At 50.7% G+C, this 19,076-nt stretch overlaps 1 protein-coding gene across 2 annotated transcripts in view; it reads left to right on the plus strand.

Moving 5' to 3' along the window:
• SLC6A13 (solute carrier family 6 member 13) overlaps positions 1-15,911 on the plus strand; it is a 58,169-nt gene extending 42,258 nt beyond the window's left edge. Inside the window, exons 7-15 of one of the 2 annotated variants that reach the window (XM_036301690.1) lie at positions 159-293; positions 8,216-8,319; positions 9,193-9,317; positions 11,444-11,556; positions 12,097-12,234; positions 12,975-13,077; positions 13,508-13,608; positions 14,537-14,707; positions 15,021-15,911. In XM_036301690.1, coding sequence (XP_036157583.1) covers positions 159-293; positions 8,216-8,319; positions 9,193-9,317; positions 11,444-11,556; positions 12,097-12,234; positions 12,975-13,077; positions 13,508-13,608; positions 14,537-14,707; positions 15,021-15,143 — 1,113 coding nt within the window. In that variant the 3' untranslated portion in view covers positions 15,144-15,911. The remainder of the gene's footprint in view (positions 1-158; positions 294-8,215; positions 8,320-9,192; positions 9,318-11,443; positions 11,557-12,096; positions 12,235-12,974; positions 13,078-13,507; positions 13,609-14,536; positions 14,708-15,020) is intronic. The other variant, XM_036301691.1, reaches the window with a different exon arrangement.
• The last annotated feature ends 3,165 nt before the right edge of the window (positions 15,912-19,076 follow it).

The following is a 19,076-nucleotide window of genomic DNA, read 5'->3' on the forward strand; positions in this document are numbered from 1 at the left end:
AGGGGAGGTGGAACTGAGGTGAGCGGGTAGGAACAGATGGGGAACTCCTCTGACCTCTTCTGTAGCTGGGGAGCTCCTGCCTGCAGTTTCACTGCTGGGCCTCCAGCCCCCTCTCTCCTACTCACAGGTTTCTTATCTCTCATCTGCCCCTTGGCCAGGTGGTGTACTTCACAGCCACATTTCCTTACCTCATGCTGGTGGTCCTGTTAATTCGAGGGGTGACACTGCCTGGGGCAGCCCAAGGGATTCAGTTTTACCTGTATCCAAACCTCACACGTCTGTGGGATCCCCAGGTAAGAAGCCACAGACATGGGTTGTCCTGTGGCTCTGGAGGTGCTGGAGCTACAGACCTTCCCTGTGCTCTGGGCCAGCCCTGCTCCTGGCCCAACCCTAAAAGCATCCACCATGGGCCAGAAGATTGCAGGCATCTCTTGGCAGCTGAGTGTGGTCCCCCTCCTTGGCTCACAGCTGCCAGGGAAGCCAGGGGGGCCTGAGGCCCTAGTAATATTTCTCAGGAGTGGCAAATATGTCACTTACAGCCTTTGCTCACCGGCTGGACCCTACCTACCCCCATCCCCTTTGTGCACTTTTCCCCTTGGCCATCTTATTTCACACCTAGCTTCTTCTCTACTTCCTAACCCTCCATCAGCCCCCTCTGGCTCCCTCCCTCTGTCAGAAGGCCCATCTCTAGGTCCAGTTCCCAGCTGGGCGGGTGTTGAGTTTCCTGTTGGTCATCAAGAGGCCCCGCCCCTGCCCTCCCCTCAGCCAGCTTCCTCCGGCCCTCACAGGGAGGGGGCGGTGCTGCTTGCTGGCTGGAGGGGTTTGTAAAGCGGGGCCTGAAGTAAGAAGCCGCTGCCTCTGGCGGGTTCCTTATCTCCTGTCTGGCTGCCATTTGTGGAGGCCAGGGTGTGGGGGAGCTCCCCCAGAACCCTGAGATGTGCTACCAGCTCGGTGCCTGCCTTCCCCCGGGAGCATGCGCACAAGTTTGACAGCCTCACTCCGTGCTGGAGGCTCTCTACCCAAGACAGGAACCCTGAAGAACAAGTGGGTGGCGGTTCAAACATTTTAAATAGCGAGGCACCAGCGCAGTCACTGAAATTGCTGGGAGGGAGCAAGAGAAAAGGAGTGGCACTCGCGTCCACAGTCCCTCCGGGCGACTCAGTTCACGCAGAGGCAGTGGCTCCCCCTTGCGCGGAATTTGGGGTGATACAGCAGCTCAGTATCCCCAGTCTCCCAGCCGCCTGGCAGAGTTATGAGTTCTTCCATCCTGAATCCTACCAGGGCTGCCGGCTCCGCAGTCAGAAACATCCTCATGGAGTCCAGTAGCCTCGCGCCCTGGGTATTTCTCCATGGTCTGCTGGTGGGACAGGAGCTCCTCCTCCGCCTCGCCCACGTCTTAGTCACAACAGCGCTACAGATGGCTGCTGCGTCATCGCCAGTGGGGCGCAGGGTTGCAGTCGGCTTTAGCCACAAACTGTTGAGTCATGGCCATTGGAGCTGAACGGGCTCCAGAGGTCATGCCGTGCAAACTCCTCGTTGCACAGATGAGCACACGGGGCCCAAGGTCACACAGCAAGCGGCAGGCCAAACAAAGTGCACTTTTATTTTGTGGCTCATAAGCCCTATGGCTTATCTGGAACCAAAGGGCTGTGATGGAGAGTAGGCAGCAGGCAGGTCTGGGCAGCAGAGCGGAGGGAGCCATCGAGGTTCTGGAGCAGCGGAGCCACAAATCCCACCTTGTTTGGAGGTCAGGCTGGGAAGGAGGGAACATGTTCAGGCCAGGAGACAGGCAGGTGGGCTGAGGGAGAAAAAGGAGAGAGGGTCCAGCATTTCTGGAACGGATTTATGGCTTCTGTGATCAGTGCCTTGTTTGTCCTGATCAGCGATTTACCGCAAAACACTGTTGAGTGCTTACAGTGTCTCTGGCATTAAGAGGTTTACATGCATTATTTCAGCTAATCCTCACGGCAGGTCAGTGAGGTACCCTTATTTTATAGATAAGGAAATGAAGGCCTGAAGAGCTTAAAGAATTTTCTGTCCTTGCACCTGCACCTGGAATCCAGGTCTGAATGATAAAAATTCCACATACTTTATAACCTCTTGAAGGCAAAGTCCCCATGTGTGTGTGTGTGTGTGTGTGTGTGTGTGTGTGTATGTATCTTCCAGCAAACATAAAGAAGGTGGACCAGATAGCTTTAAACGCTGAGAGTTAATAAGGCCATCATTCTGTGTCTGGGTTACTAGAGGGAATAAGACCTCTTTTAAATCCTCTCTCCAGGATACCATCTTTCCACCCCCAGCCAGCACAGGCTCTGCAGGAAGCATGAAGTGTCAAGGGCCTGGCTTGGCCCTGAGCTTTCGAGCTGCCTGCCTTGTTAGCTGCCTGGTCCTGGCCCCATGCTGAAGTGAGGCCCTTGTTGTCTTCGAGCAGAGCAACCCCTGCAGGGTGGTTGCCCTGCCAGAGCACTAATTGAATGTAGTTGGCACCCCCCAGGAAGTGTGATAATTCCAACTGGCATTTGCCTGGCACTTGAGAAAGGTACAAATTCCTGCTAGCCAACACAAAGACCAAAGACATCTCTCCGGTGAGCACTCGGTGTGGGAGTGGGGACCCAGGCAGAGACAGTGCTGGGTCATCTGTTCCCTCTTTTCCTGCCAGGCTTTGTGTGCAGGGGGGTTGCTGCCTGCCCTGGTGCTCCCCAGAGCTTGTCTCCGTCCCATGAGGAAGGGCCGCTGGTGCAGTGTGTGCTTTATCCGGGCACTTGTTTCTTTCCTTTTGTCAGTCCTACTGTCCTCTGTTAAGGGCAGGGTAAGGGCATGGGCTGGGGGGTAGGGTGTCCCAAGAGCCTTTGTTGAACCTTTTAAATCTCTGCTAAATGATTCTAATGAAGGATTTATTTAGGGAGGAGGTTGGAACCACTGAGTCTTTTAAAAATTGATATCATACATAGAAATCTATGGGACCTCATATACACCTGAAACAAATACAATAATGTTTGTCAACTTAATTGAAAAAAACATTTTTTTAAAATTAAGATTTATGAATTGGGTGTCATCCCATCTAGTAAACAGAAGGGTGGCCCAAGAAGTTGTACAAACTGGAAGGTTTTTGTGGGCAGACACTGGGCGGGGTGGAGACGTTATTAGCAGAAGAAAAGAGGCTTGTTTCTGGCAGGTCACCTTTTCGTAGGAAGGGGTAGTTGGGGTCTTTAGAGGGCAGATGACTCTAAGCCAGTCTGGCTTAAGGTCACATTTCTGGGAGGAGCTGAAAACTGCAATCATGTTTTGGCTCCTCGTGGAGTGGGAGGTGGGGCAGGTGGCACCACCTTGTTTCTTTTTCTTAACCATTGGGAAAAGAGAAGGAGACCTGCTCAAAGGATGCAGCCCTCTCACATTCCTATTGCTCACTGGCTCTCCCAACCCCGCTGCCTTGATGACAGGGTTTTGAACCAAGTCACTTGTTCCTTCAGGCTAATGAGAACCCTATCCAAGGACAAATGATCCACGGGATGGATAATGACCGGAGGGGAAATCTTCTGGTCTCCAGTCTCCTGCAGATACTTCCCACTGCCTGAACCCATGGAGACAGAAAGGAGGCGAGGGAGTCCATTGGTACAATCGGACAGGGCAGCCTTCCCTGGCACAACAGCAGGAAAGGGTGGAGAGCAGATACAGAGGCACAAATAGAAGACAGGTGAAGCTGTTTCTAAGAGGCAGTTATGTGGAAGCAGAATCATTAATATGTGTTTAGAAGACAGACAACATGTAACTATCTTCGTTCACTGACATTATAGGCATCCCAAACACCCACTGCCGAGTTCTTTAGAGACCCTGTGAGAACACATTTACCCTCCAGTTCTCTCTCTGTAAGCACAACCTATTTCCAAGAAAGTCCTCTTGTGTTTCTTCAATAAAGTACCTTTATGATTTTTCACTTTAATAAGACACTGGGGGATAGGGGAGGCTAGGGGACTGTCTAGGGCGGGGGGATAAAATGGACACATATGTAATACCCTTTGTAATACTTTAAGCAATAAATAAAAAAAGAAAAGAAAAGAAAAGCAACAAGCAAAACCACTAATTTTTTTCTAATTTTTATTGATTTCAGAGAGAAAGGGAGAGGGAGAGATAGAAACATCAATGATGAGAGAGAATCATTGACCAGCTGCCTCCTGCACACCCCCTACTGAGGATTGAGCCCGCCACCGGAGCATGTGCTCTTGACTGGAATTGAACCCAGGACCCTCCAGTCTGCAGGCCCACGCTCTATCCACTGAGCCAAACCAGCTAGGGCCAAAAACCACTATTAAAGAGAAAACCACAGGCCCAAAATGGTGTCACTTGTGCTAAAATCCCATGATACCAAACCTAGATTAAATATCTATTTGCAGTTTCAAACTCTCTTAGAAACATAATCTTGATCAACCTGTCTGGGATTTTCTGATCAAGACCAATGAGGTAATTTCTATAGAAGAAAGAGGCAATCTGCGAGGTAAAAACCTTTCACCAAAAAAGACATTCTGGCCCATTTCTTTTGCTGACTGATTCCTTCCCCTGCCCTTCTTCCTAGGCGAAACTTTTATTTTGTACAAGCCCATCAGAGTGCCCTTTTAGTTGCTACGGGGCACACTGCCTGATTCATGAATTGCTTAGTAATTGCTAATAAATCCATGGGACCTCACCATCACCGAAAGGTGGGTTGCTTTTTAAAAATATGCAGCCCAACAACAAACCAGCAATAGCTGACATCTCGATTATGTGTTTATTATTTGCCAGGCACTTTACTGAGTGTGTGACTCAGTGGAATCGTCCCACTAAACCTGGGAGTTAGGTGTTAGCCTCACTTTACAGATGAAGACACTAAAGCTTGGAAACCTGAAGAAATTTGTTCCAAATCACAAAACTAGCATGTGCGGGAGCTTGGGTTTTACACCAAGTAGTTTTTTGGAGTCTGCTGTATTAATCACCATGATATTCATTTTCCCAAGAATAGTAATTATTTGAGAGTTTTAGTGGCTATTTTTTATTATTCCAGAAGGTGGGATAGGGAACTCATATTTATCTTAGGCATTTTACATACATTATTTAATTTATTATTATTGCCATTTTCCCGATGAGAAAAGTAAGGTTCAGAGAGGTTAAGTGACTTACCTAAGATCATACAGCTAGTAGTTAATAGAGTTAGTAAATTATCCCAGCTCATTTTGACTCCAAAACCCAGGCTTTTTCCATTACACACTATTGCCCTCCTAAAAATAGTAAGTATAAAATCCTTGGGGTTGGACTCCAAGATGAAAACATCTTTTCTGTACCTCCCAGTGCTCACTCTCTCTTCCTTGGTGCCCCCAGAGAACTCGTTTCTGCCCACACTCCCCCAAGGGTCTCTCACACTTGTTTCATTCTTGGTTAGTCTCCTGCCCCAGCCAAAGACACATTGGAGCTTTGTTCCAGAAACCAGGGCTCCTGGCACAGGCCGGGAGTGGGCCGCCTGCAGTGGGAACAGAACAGCTTGCTCTGCTGGTTCCTTCAGCCCTTCTTCTGACCCCATTCCTTCCTCCTATCCCAGCAGGCTTATCAGGCAGCAGCTGTGCAGAGAGCTGGGCTTGCCAAGCTCCCAGTGAGGGGGCCTTAGTCAGAGGCATCACATCTGACCCGCACTCTGAACGCGCAGCCCCCTGCTGCGTTCGCCTCTGTTCTCAGTAACCTCTCCTCCCAACTCGGTCTTAGTCTGTCCCCCTCAGGGTGAGGTAAACTGCCAAGTCACAATTTTTCTTCCCAAGCCCAAGTTTACAAAACTTTATAAGCACAGGATTTGCACCGCTGCCAGCATGTGGGCAGCCACAGACATCTCTGTGGACACCGGGCAGTTTCCCTAGCAATGTGTGGGTCCCCCTCACACTGTGGCTGCGAGGAACACGGAGCAAACCTCCTAGGCTGGATGGCCTGTTATGAAAGATCACCTGATCTCATGACAGAGGGAGCCCCCAGGCAGAGAGGCATCGCTCCCCACCCCGCATCTCTGACCCCCGGGGTAAATCCATGCTGTACAAGCTCAGTGCTACTCATAACCCACTGAGTGAGCAGGAGGGAGGCAGGACAGGGTGACCTTCAGACCAGAGGTCAGTGAGTTTTCCTGAGTTGACCACCTTACAGTATCTGGGGGGCAGAGTTTTAGAAGAAAAAATGATTTAAAACATCTCCTCAGTCCCGACTGGGTTGCTCAGTTGGTTGGAGTGTTGTCCTGTACACCAAAAGGTTGTGGGTTCCATTCCAGGTCAGAGGACATACCCAGGTTTTGGGTTTGATCCCAGTTGGGGGCATATAGGACACATTGATCAACGTTTCTATCTCATCTCATCTCTCTCTCTCTCTTTCTCTCTCTCTCTCTCTCTCTCTCTCTCTCTCTCTCTCTCTCTCTCTCTCTCTCTCCCTTCCTCTGTCCCTCCCTCCCACCCTTTCTTCCTCCCTCCCTCCCCCTTCCTCTCTAAAATCAATAAACATATCCTCATGTGAGGATTAAAACAAACAAAAATCTCAAACTTTTGTCATCAAATTGAATTTTGTAAACACCCCATTCTTGTGTGCAGGTTCTTTCTTTTCATTCTTACCCTAACCCTTCTTTTGCTTTAGAAGTAAATCCTGATGACCCCTCTCCTTCCCATTATAATGTCTCTCATGTTTAAAAAAGTCCCCCGGTGTTTCTACCCTCCAGACTATTCCTTGGTAGCAGCCCTTCTGGATCTGCCCCTGAGCCCTGTTCCTTGGTGGCAGCTTCTGCCTCACAGAATTCCTTGGGGATGGGAGCCACAGTGAGCAGGGGGAGAGGAGGCTAGAGATATCCCCCCGCCCCCCTTGCTTTCACCACCTTTCCCTGCTCTTTTCCCATTCCTGCAGAAACGGAAACATAACAAGAGGAGTGAGTGCCAGGATGCATCTCTGACGCCAGCCTGGGGGCTGTAGGGCAGTGATTTCCACATCTGACTGCTCAGTAGGATCACCCAAGAAGCTTTGGACACGATACAGATTTCTGGGTTCTCCTTTAGCCCTAGAGACTCAGTGGCTCCACTGGGGATGCTGGTTGAGGAATCAATGTGATTCTGATGTAGTCAGCTTGCCAGCGGATCCCTGGGGCCCACAATCATGCCGAACAAAATGGCACTTTGGTGGGTGGGTGTGACGAGAGAGAGCAGCAGCGGCTGAGGGTGGTGCGATGTTAGGGAGGCAGGGAGGACAGGTAAGGGCCGTAGGAGCTTTGGACAGAATGAAGCTGAGGCTTGGGTGTGTGGGGGCATTGGGAACCTGACACGGTGAAAGGAAATTGGCACGTGTGTGGGGGCTACTGGGGTAGAGCCAGACAATGGTCAAGAAATGGGAACACAGAGATGTTGGGACAACTGCTGGCATCCAGAGCTTGGTGTTCCCTTGTAGAGCTCACATCCTCCGAAGGCAGGAGGCTCCTGGGAGGATCCGTCGCCCCAGGACCCCACCTCCTGCCAATCTGCAGGGTTGCCTGGTCCTGTTTGCCTTGATGTGCTTTTTCTTTGGGATGTTATTCTAGCTGTTAGACCTAAATCATAACACGCGCAGGCTGGGTCAGCAGCTGAGACAACAGTGACAACAACATACCCTGTGTTAGCTGGAGAGCTCTTTCCCCCCCAAGGAGAACAAAGCCCTTTGCAGATGCATTTCTGTTCATCCTCTTGACTTTCTGGTGAGCTGAGGATTACTCTTCCTGCTTTTCAGACCGAGGGTTTAGGGGCCCGAAGGGAAAAGCTTCATTCCACGTAGCACTGATATTACAGACCGTTAGCTCAGAGATCCTGACTCTGGTCACACCTCCAGGAGAGCCCAGGACAGGAGATGGTGGATGCAGAACCAGGGCTTTGTTTCTTTGATAGAAACCTGGTGCCAGGCCTCGCTTAGTTCCAGGGCGCCCTCCCACTCACTCACCCTCTCCACCATGGTCCTTCCATCTTCTTCGAATGCCTAAGGCCGATGCCATCTGCCATCGTGGTAGTGCTCGAGAAACCCCATCTAGGGGCTCAGGAAGTAGAGCCCATTGGGGTCAAAGGTCGCAGCGGGGCGTGCACAGGCTGAGGACAGGATTCTCGTCATCCCTAGCCAGTGCCTGGCTCAGCCATGGTCCGCGTGCTCCCACGGAGCCCAGATGCCCTGGTTCCCTGGGGTGCAGCTTTCTTGCCTTTTCCCTGTGTAGGTGTGGATGGACGCGGGCACCCAGATCTTCTTCTCCTTCGCCATCTGTGTAGGGTGCCTGACAGCCCTGAGCAGCTACAACAAGTACCACAACAACTGCTACAGGTGACTGGGGAGTGGGCCTGAGCCACAAACCCACATCCCACTGTGCCTCCGGCCGTGCTGGGTCAGGGGTGATTTCATGGATTCGCCCACCCCGACCTTTCACCCCACTTTCCAATACTCCAGGGCTACCAGTTGCTGAAAGGGGCCAACTGCAGCCTAGGCAAACGGTTGGCGGGGGAGCGCAGCGGGGCCCAGCCTGGGCCCCGGCTAATGAGGGGTCATGGGGCTCAGGATGCCAGCGAGCCTGAGGAGTAAGTAGTCATGCCATGCAGTGGGGCCTCCGTCTGTCCTGCTGTGTACAGGAGCCCTGGCAAACACGGATTCCTTACCCACCCTCCTTCACCCCTGCCCCAGCTAGTGTCCCCTCCTTGTGGTTCCCTTTTCATACCTGGTTCATATCAGAGAATTTAAGTCAGTTCTAATATCAGCCCCAAATAGCATAAAATTTCAGAGTCAGATTTAGGTGACTAAGAATCGTTGGTTGCTTGGGACTACCCAGGCCTGCGTCCTGGGCGTTAGCACGGCGCACTGAATTGTGTCAGTGATGGTGTCCCAAAGGTGTGGTGACAATGTGTCGGGGAAGGGAGGCTGTGTGGCAGTTTGTAATTTTTCCATTAATATTTTACTTCCTTAGAGCCTCATTCTTTTGGGATGACCTTGCTTTATGCCAAGTCTAAGCCAGTGGGGTTGGAAGAGCAGCATGGTTCCTGGAATGCTCATCGTCATTCTGCCAGGCAGCCCCTCTGGCCTGTCTGCTGGGAGGGCCTGAGCTCCCCTGGGGCTCCCACTGCTCTGGACCGCAGGCCTGAGACACTGCAGCTCTTTCTGACCTACCCTCCCCCCCGCCCCCCCCCCCCCCCATCTCGTCCACAGGGACTGCATGGCCCTCTGCTTCCTCAACAGTGGCACCAGCTTTGTGGCTGGGTTTGCCATCTTCTCCATCCTGGGCTTCATGTCCCAAGAGCAGGGGGTGCCCATCTCCGAGGTGGCCGAGTCAGGTGAGTGTTGGGGAGGCCTGAGGCTGTGGATTCTGTGAGCTTTGAACCTTCGCCAACTGGGTTCCGGAGGCATTTCTACTGTCGCCTTCACGTAGGTGAGCTCTGGTCACCTTTCAGTGGGTTTCTCAGGAAGTCCTGGGGGAGGACTTAAAAACAGCAATTACAGCTTCAAAGGGTTAATGGGTATAGAGCAAGGGTGGGCAAACTTTTTGACTGGAGGGCCACAATGGGTTCTTAAACTGGACCGGAGGGCCGGAACAAAAGCATGGATGGAGTGTTTATGTGAACTAATATAAATTCAAAGTAAACATCATTACATAAAAGGGTACGGTCTTTTTTTTTCAATAGTTTTATTCATTTCAAACGGGCTGGATCCGGCCCGAGGGCCGTAATTTGCCCACGGCTGGTATAGAGTGAACATTTTTCTTCCCACCCCAATGTTATCAGGCCACCAGTGTTATCAGGTTCATGTTTATCCCTACAGAAATAGCTTAGGTGTATGAGAAAAGCATATCCCCATATATACATGCACATATATTCACACATAGGGACATATTGCTATTGCTACTTTTCACCCCCCTTTTAAAAATGAATTGATAACACGCTATATACACCGTCCTTCACCTTGACTTGTTCACTTTAAAACCCCAGAGGTAAGTTTATATTGGCTCATAGAGTGTCTTCCTTTTTCAAGTGAATGCTTTTCCACTACGCAGTCTTCTTGTTGCTTCTTTTAGATAAAATCAAGGACTGGTCTCCTATCTGGGTAAGCTCTAAATGTTTCTTTTGCTCTTCCCCTATTCTTGAAGACCACCCACTTATACTCTGTAGCAAGACAATTTTTTTTTTAATCATAGCATTCACAAGCCAACCCTTGTCATACATAGTGCCAAGCACTGGGCAACTAACATCACTGACTCTTATTAAAAGTGATAATATTTTGCCCTGGCCAATGTGGTTCAGTTGGTTAGGCATCATTCCATGCACCGAAAGGTTGTCGGTTTGATTCCAGTAACACATCTTTTTAAAAAAGTGATAACACTTCACTTTTATTAAGCACTTACTATATGCCAGGCACTGTGCAAAGCATCCTGCCTGTGCCATGCGGTGGGAAGCTGGGAGGCAGGTGCTAGTACCGTCCCCCTGCTCACCAGTGTGGGGAGCGGGGCTTCAAGAGGTAAAGGACTGTTGAAGGTCACAGGTTCACACCCTTTCGTTTTTCAAAGGAAGCTTCCTACAGATGAATCCAAGTGCTGGCCTGTGACTCTGTTCCTGCTATTTAAGCCAGCTGAGAGGAACACTAATTTATTTGAGAGACTGAATGTCAGTGGTATTCTGGAAATAATGCCAGTTCACTGCTTGTAGGGTAACAGAAAAGGCCTAGGGAAGGGGGGGGGGGGGCGGCAACTGGTGGCCCCAGGTGCAGTCTAGTCTTGGGGGAATTCTCTTTGGAACCATCTCCTCTATAGAAAGAACACAGCAGTTGCCTTAGTTGATGGGGGAGCATGAGGGCTCCAGGTCTCATCAGACCGTGCCGCTCCCTCATTTTACCCACACAGCCTGGCTAGTCCCTGAGTTCTTCTACAACCTCTGGTTTGGGGCAATAGACTTGTCCGATTTGGGATAGAACTTATAGAAATGCGAGTGATACACCCCTTTGTATTTTCCAAGACCCTTTATACACACAGCCTCTAGGTCAGTGATGGCGAACCTATGACACGAGGACTCATTTTTTTGGTTGATTTTTCTTTCTTAAATGGCATTTAAACATATAAAATAAATATCAAAAATATAAATCTTTGTTTTACTATGGTTGCAAATATCAAAAAATTTCTATATGTGACCCGGCACCAGAGTTAAGTTAGGGTTTTTCAAAATGCTGACACACCGAGCTCAAAAGGTTCGCCATCACTAGAGTCTAAGTTCGATTCCTGCCGATGAGAATACAATGAGTGGTGCCTTGAAAATTTGGGGACCAGGTAGAGGTTTGGGTGGTTTCTCCTGGGTGAGGATGGTGGTGGTGATAGTAACTTTGGGGTGAAGTTTCCTCTGGCTCCAGATATTCCATGGTGCCACACTGAAGCTGGCTCAGGCACTGGGTTCTGTTCCTCTGCTTCCTGCTGCAGGCCCTGGCCTGGCTTTCATCGCCTACCCCCGGGCTGTGGTGATGCTGCCCTTTTCTCCTCTCTGGGCCTGCTGCTTCTTCTTCATGATCATTCTCCTGGGACTGGATAGCCAGGTATCAAGAGGCAGCTGCTCAGAGGCTGAGAGATGAATTGGTGTGGGCGGGCTGGGCGAGGGGGGCAGACGCATGCGTTTGAGCTTGATGCCATGATGCACCTTAAAACAGTTGGGGACTTGGTGAATGTTAGACCTGGATGCCCTTCCAGGGACCAAGAGGAGCTTGAAGGGTACGTCTAGACCAGCAGTTCTCAACCTGTGGGTCGCAACCCCTTTGGGGGTCGAACGACCCTTTCACAGGGGTCGTCTAAGATCATCGGAAAACACATCTATAATTACATATTGTTTTTGTGATTGATCACTATGCTTTAATTATGTTCAATTTGTAACAATGAAATTGGGGGTCACCACAACATGAGGAACTGTATTAAAGGATCACGGCATTAGGAAGGTTGAGAACCACTGGTCTAGACCTAACTATGCAAGGATTGCTCTGGAGACCCGAGTCAGGGAGCCTGGCTGGGCTGAGCCAGAGCTAGTTGATGGAGCTTATTTTGGGAGCTCTCTTTCCCTCCAATTTTTTTGCCCTGTCATCCAGTTTGTGTGCGTAGAGAGCCTGGTGACGGCGCTGGTGGACTTGTACCCCCGTGTGTTCCGCAAGAAGAACCGGAGGGAGGTCCTCATCCTTGGAGTGTCTGTCATCTCCTTCCTTGTTGGGCTGGTTATGGTCACAGAGGTGAGGCTCTGGGAGGCTTGAAGGTGGGGACAGGGCGAAGAGGTGAAGCAAAGGTGGACAACTGCCACCTGTTCGGTGAAGCAGGCTGCTGTGGCTTCAGGGCACTGGGACTCTCCTTTCCCAACCACAGGAAGCACAAAGTAGGCAAGTCCCTCCTCTGGCCTTTCGGCACCTACTTCTGGGGAATGGGTGAGGGGTAATCTGGCTCCATGTTTAACTAAGAGGTGTGGAAAGGATAGTCTTGGATTAGGAAAAACTGCCTGCCCAACAAGTTTTCATAATTTCCCAGGCGGCTGCACCAAGTTCTGGGGATAAACTTCAAGGGGAGAAAGGTCGCCCTGGGAATGGGTGATATTCTGTGTGATGTCTCAAAGGAGAAGGAAGGTGATGGGGCTTGTCAGCCTGGTAATACCAATGCCAGCCCCTACCCTGATCTGTGCCAAAAAAAGTGCACATTATGTCTTGGACGTTTGGGTCAATCCCAAAATGTTCTCGGGGACAATCTAATAATAGCTGTCTTTTTCATCTCTCATCCGTCTAAAAACAATAATAAGAAATAATTATTATTTCATACCTGCCTAGTGCCTTACAACTTACAAACTACATTCTCTTTTAATATCTGTCTTCTGTGATCCCCACCAACTCTGTTCTGTGCCCTGAGGGTGTGAAGCTGGATGGTGAGGGGCTAAGTCTGTCTGTTTCCTCTGAATAAATTCTGTTTTTTATCTCCTCCCCGGCAGGGCGGTATGTACGTGTTTCAGCTCTTTGACAACTACGCAGCCAGTGGCATGTGCCTCCTGTTTGTGGCCATCTTTGAGTCCCTCTGTGTGGCTTGGGTCTATGGTGAGTGACTCTCCCTAACCCAGTACTCACCTCTACCCCAGCCAGGGCCCTTAGACAAAAGAGAGGTGCCCACTGCTCACACCCACCTTTTCTTTGGACCCTCCTCTACCCAACCTCAAAAATCTCAAGAACCATAAGTTGCTACCATTGGAAGGGCCCTCCAGAGGTTACCTTGCCTACCTTCCTGGTTGTGGCTGCACCGAAACCATTTCAGATGGGCCCATATCCTGTCCTATCCAAACCTTTTCAGCCTGTAACAGACTTAACAATTAGAAAGTTATTGCCTCTGAATCCCAGGGAAGAGCTTTCCTCCAGCAGGGATCTGTGAAGACAGCCATGATATCTCCTGTGCATCGGTCCTTGCCCATCTTGGTACTTTGGATGCTGAAGAATGTCCTTTCTCTCCCTTCTTTCCTTCTTTACATTATAGGAGCTGGGCGCTTCTATGACAACATTGAAGATATGATTGGGTACAGGCCTTGGCCTCTTATCAAATATTGTTGGCTCTTCCTCACACCAGCTGTGTGCACAGTAAGATAACCTTCAGGGAGGGAAGCCGGAGGAAGGGATAGAGAGATGGTAGCAGGAGGCTAGGTAGGCTGTTAGTCCGAGAAGGGGCTTCTCTGTGGGCATCGAGAATCATTTTAGATTTTCATCCATCCTCCTGTTGGATTTTAGACAATGACAGCAGAAGCATAAACTGAGGTCCAGAGCTGTCAGACTGTGTGACCAGCCACACAATGTGAGTGTAATGTTGCAGGCAGGATGGAAACCCAAGTGCATTGGGCCACTCATGGTAATACTGAGAACCACAGCAATAATAATAGCAAAAGTTACAGAGCACATACCTTGTGCTGGGCACAGAGTGCTTTATATATCTTAGCCTATTTAATCCTCACAAGGGCTCCACAAAGTAAGAACTGCTGTTATATTTATTTGACAGAGAAACTGAAGCCAAAGGGGTTTAGCAATGCCCCTGAGCTAAAAAGTGGCCGAGGGCTAGGCTTCAAACCCAGGTGCTGGGCTCCAGAGTCTGAGCCATGAACCACCTTTTTCCTCCGGTTTATCCATCTGAGTCAGCCACTACCCAGCACGCACTATATTCAGGATCTAAGTGGGGCCTACTCTCTATCCTCGAGATATGCAGAGCCTCACCAGATGGTGCAGGAGACTTAAACAACTGAAAGCACCAGCAGGAATACTGTCATGTCTTAATTGGGAGCCAACAATGTTTAGAGGTGCCCATGGGCACAGGAGCCCTGGAGGGACAGGGTAGGTGCCCGGGAAACACCCAGTGGGGGTATGTGGATTCTGAGCAGTGTGGATGGAGGCTGATTGGCCCAGATGAGCCTGGAGGAAAATCCAGGCTGGAGTGTGATCTCTGCCAGTTCCTCCAGGGGGCGCTGAGGGCACAGGGTCCCTGCTTCCCAGCCCCTTTCTCTTCTGATCTCACCCTCAGGCCACCTTCCTCTTCTCCTTGATCAAGTACACCCCGCTGACCTACAACAAGAAGTACACGTACCCCTGGTGGGGGGATGCCCTGGGCTGGCTCCTGGCTCTGTCCTCCATGGTCTGTATTCCTGCCTGGAGCTTCTACAAACTCAGCACCCTCAAGGGCTCCTTCAGAGAGGTAGGAAGTGAGTGGGGAGGAGGGCAGTCAGAGGGGGAGAAACCCTAGTGGATGATGGTAGATGGCTGCCTGCCAGGGTGGACACTGGTGCACTGGGGGCCTGGCGTGGGGACCGGGGAGGGATGGAACGAGTGCTTAAAAGTCTCAGAAAGAGACTGGATGCCTCCAAGACACCGGCTGTCATTGTAGGGCGGCACCTGGAGGGCATGATTGTGTATGGGGAGCAGGCAGGCATTGGTGATGAGGGCAACTGGAGACCTGCTACCCACTCCCCCACTCCACCTCAAGGCAGCCACCTCCACTCTCCTTCCAGAGAATTCACCAACTCGTGTGCCCAGCTGAGGAACTGACCCAGCGGAACCAAGCAGGACCCTCTGCCCCTGCCACACCCAGGACATCACTTCTCAGACTCACAGAACTAGAGTCCCACTGCTAGGGGGCAGGCCCGTGGACAGTGCCTGTTGGCCTGGCTGTGGGGACAGCTGCAGAAGGGGAGGGCAGGAGCAGTCCCTCTGTGCTTCTGTCTCCTACCTGGGGTAGATAAGACAAAGGGGCATTTTGGAATCCACCTTCTGAGCTGGGTGCCTCTCATTCCAACTTCCCTGCCCCAGGGGTGGCTAAGCAGGTGTGAGCTGCTAGTATCCACAGCATCCCCTTTGAGGTGGGCTGGGGAAGCTGGGTGAGGACTGGTGGGTGGGATGGGAGATCTGTTTGGCTTCTGGGCCCTCTTACCCTTCATTCCATTAAATCCAAGTTCTTCCCACTGACCGCTAGGAGTTCTGCCTGGTTCCTGCCCCTCCGCCTTGTTACCTTGACCCCTTCATCACTTTAAAGTTGTGGCTTTAGGAGACTCCCGTCTCCTTTCCTCGCTGAGGTCTTGTGGACCATGAGCAGAGGGGATTGCTGTAGGGAGAAGGGTGATGGGGCTGACTGAGGTCCTCCATCACCAGACACTCGGACCAGAGGGGGTGGTATCTGTCACACCTCTGTCCGTGCTTCTACTAGAGTCCTTCCCTCCTCCTCCCCTCTGTGGAATAAGGAAGGCAATGGAGAGGAGAATGAAGGAGGAGCCCTTCCTAGCTACAGGAAGGAAGTGGAAAAAGTGGTTGGGCTTCTTCTGCCCATGTTTCCCTTGCCTGACCCCGCCTGCCAAACCTGTGTCTGTGTGCCTGCCTGCCCAGGGCTTGGCGTCAGGGGCATAAGAGAGGGACAGCAGTGGCACTACCCGAGCTCAGCCAGCAGAGGGACCCCGCTTCCTCAGGACTCCAGGCTCTCCCGCTGAAAAGAGGATAGCTACCACTGCAGCACCACCAGACATGGCCACGAGGGGGTGGCCTGCGCTGCGAGATGAACTCTTAGGGTTAGGCTGCAAAGAAGACCCAGGTGGAAGGCCAAGTGGGCATGGGCTTGGCCCCAGAGAATCCCACAGGTGTGTCCCACAGCCTCACCTCTGAGCTGTGTGTGGAGCATGTGTGTGTGTGTGTGTGGCTGAACACACAGAACTGCATTTCTCCCTGAACATGTGGAGGCTTTGATGGTTCTTTTCTTTCTTTATTGATTAAGGTATTGCATATGTGTCCTTATCCCCCATTGCCCCCCCACCCCCACCCCCGCTCATGCCCTCACCCCCCTGATGTCTGTGTGCATTGGTTAGGCTTATTTGCATGCATACAAGCCCTTTGGTTGATCTCTCCCTCTTACCCCCACCTACCCTCCCCTACCTTCTTCCCGAGCTGTTCCAGGGGAGCATTCAGCGATTCCTGGAACTGCAGGCGAGGGGTGCACGCATTCCCTGGGTGGTTTACTTAGTTGTTGTTTTACAAGTTAGTTAGTGGGAAAAGGCACTGGAATCTTTTCTGGTCTTCAGGGTTTGATTTGTTGTTGTTGTTGGGAGAGTTTATAAGAATTAGTGAAAGCAGTCCTGCTGATTGTTGGCCTTGGCTGCTCCTTCTGGACATGACTGGGTGGGTGTCCCCCACATATGCCATGCTCAGTCACAGGCCTGAGGTGGGAGGAATAAACCTGCTAGAGAAACGTGCTGAAACTCGAGACACCACACACCTGGCATCTCCATCCATCTGACAATATTCCCGGAACACCTACTGTGTGCCTGTGCTATGCTCATGACACACGAGGAGCAAAAACAGACTGTTTACGTGACAGATTGTGACAAATGCAATGAAAGAAAAGAGCAAAGTGCTATGAGAAAGAATAACTGGGTGTGGAAGGTACCCGATGACTTGGGTTGGGTGGTCTGGGAAGGCCATTCTGAGGATGTAATATCTGTCTCTTTATCCATCCATTTGATCAAAGTTGCAAGAATCTGCTAGGCCTGGGGAGGGATGCAGGCAGTTCAGTAATGGTGATTTGAATCCCATTTAGGAGAGGCATTAATGGTGGATATACTGTGAAAAGAATCCATTAGTATAAGAATTAAGAGATGCAGACTCTAGTCCTGACCTGCCTCTGTCTTGCTGTGTGTCTTTGTGGAAGTTGCTTGGAATTCAGGTCTTTGGTGTTTTTTTGTGTGTGTTTTTTTTTCCAGGTGGAGATAACACCATGCACCCCACCCACCCATAGGTTTGTTGTAGGGCTCAAATGAGGCAGTGGGTGTGTGAGCCTGAGGTCATTAAACTAGTTGGAGGGTGGATGAGAAGGATCTGCTCCAACAACCAGCGGGGTTGACAGGCCGAGATGTGTGAGAAAAGCCACTTGCCTGGGCCAGCATGGGGAAAGGGAGCAGGAATGCGCAGGCGTGGTTTTAGCCCAGGGAGGTGTGGACAGGGTGAGCTCAGTCCATTTGCTCTCTCTGCCTGGAAGGGCGGATACCAGTTCTCAGAGGAAGAAGATATAAAAGGCAGGGGAGCCTTCTCTTATTTAGAGACCACACCTGTTAGAGGAGAAAGTCAAAGGAAGAAAGGCAGGCAGAGAGCCTTGTGGCAAGTGAGAGCTGAATGGAGAGAGCAGACGCATAGGAAACTGGAGGCTTACAAACAGGGCCTTTGGAGATAGGGAAGTAACTAGTCATGTACCAAGCCCACCAGGCTGCCTTGGGGCCTCAGATCTCATACCTCGGACCCGGCACACGTTTCAGGTTGATCCATACATCTGCACACAGACGCACTCCTTCATTACCATCAGATAAATGTGCACAAGCTCAGCCACGCCACTGACAGCCGAGTACACTCCCTCATAGAGGCTGTAGTCCTGGGGTGTCGGTCCTAGCCTGCGTGTACTAGCTCTGTGACCTTGGGCAAGTTAATTTCTCTGATCATTTGTTTTCTCTCCTGTAAAGTGGGAATAAGAATACTTACATCATTGTGTTGTTGGAGTTCAGTGGAGGAGAGCTGCTCTGGGAAAGCATCTATCCTATTTCCCTTGACTCCAGCCCCACCATATTGGGTTGTCAATGAAACAGAAAAACCCAGGAGTTCAGAGACATCCTTGCTGTCCTCTGGCTTCCTGGCCTCAGGCATCTGGTTGCACTGGGCCCCAGAAAGAAGGCTACACATTTATTGAGCTAAGCATTTTTGCTAGGAGGCAAGGGAGAGGTAGCCCTAAAATAACCCTGCCTCCTGTGAGCCTCGTGCCCTTTCAGCACCAGGAATGTTGTCCAAGAAAATCAGGTCTGAGTCCTCCAAGCCCCAGTCTATCTCCTGGTTCTGGGAGACCAATGCCCTCCCAGAAGAGAGAAGACTTAAGATCATTTCCCCACCTCAAGCTGCATCTATCCACCCAGCCACCCACCCACACACCCATCCATCCACCCGAGAAATATTGAATGCCTACTCTGCCAGCACTGCAATAAATGCTGGGGACAAAAAACACAGAGTTACAGAATGTGACACCTGCTCTTTAAATAGTCAGGGTCTGGGGAACAGTATGCTGCAGTGCAAGCATAGATTTTTGGAGCCAAGAGTTCCAGGTTCAAATCCTAGCTCCATCATTTAGTTCTACATGGCCTTAGGACAAGTCACCCCAAAGTTCTTATCTGTAAAATGGGGCTGATAATTTCTACATTTCAAGGTTCTTGTGAGGAGCAAATGGAGTAACATGTAAAGTACCTAGCCTGAGTGAGATGCTTAGGAAATAGGTTCCATGCCAGGCCCACTAAAAGCAGGCATGGGGGCAGGAGATGAGAAGATTCTATGGGGTTCACGGCTCTCACTGCAGTGAGGTAACTGATTTATTTAACCATATTCCGTCTTATCTCTGGACCCTTCCCAGTATGAAAACTGCCAGTCTCTGGTAGGCTTTCCAGGTAGTTTAGGGATCCTGCCTTTTGCACAGATGGGGTCTCTGGCCTGCAGGGGTTTACCAATTGCTCTGAGTGTCCAGTGGAGGCTGGAAGTGGGGGGTGGGGAGTTGG

The sequence above is a fragment of the Myotis myotis genome, unplaced genomic scaffold, assembly GCF_014108235.1.
Source record: "Myotis myotis isolate mMyoMyo1 unplaced genomic scaffold, mMyoMyo1.p scaffold_m19_p_3, whole genome shotgun sequence".
Classification (NCBI taxonomy): Eukaryota; Metazoa; Chordata; class Mammalia; order Chiroptera; family Vespertilionidae; genus Myotis; species Myotis myotis.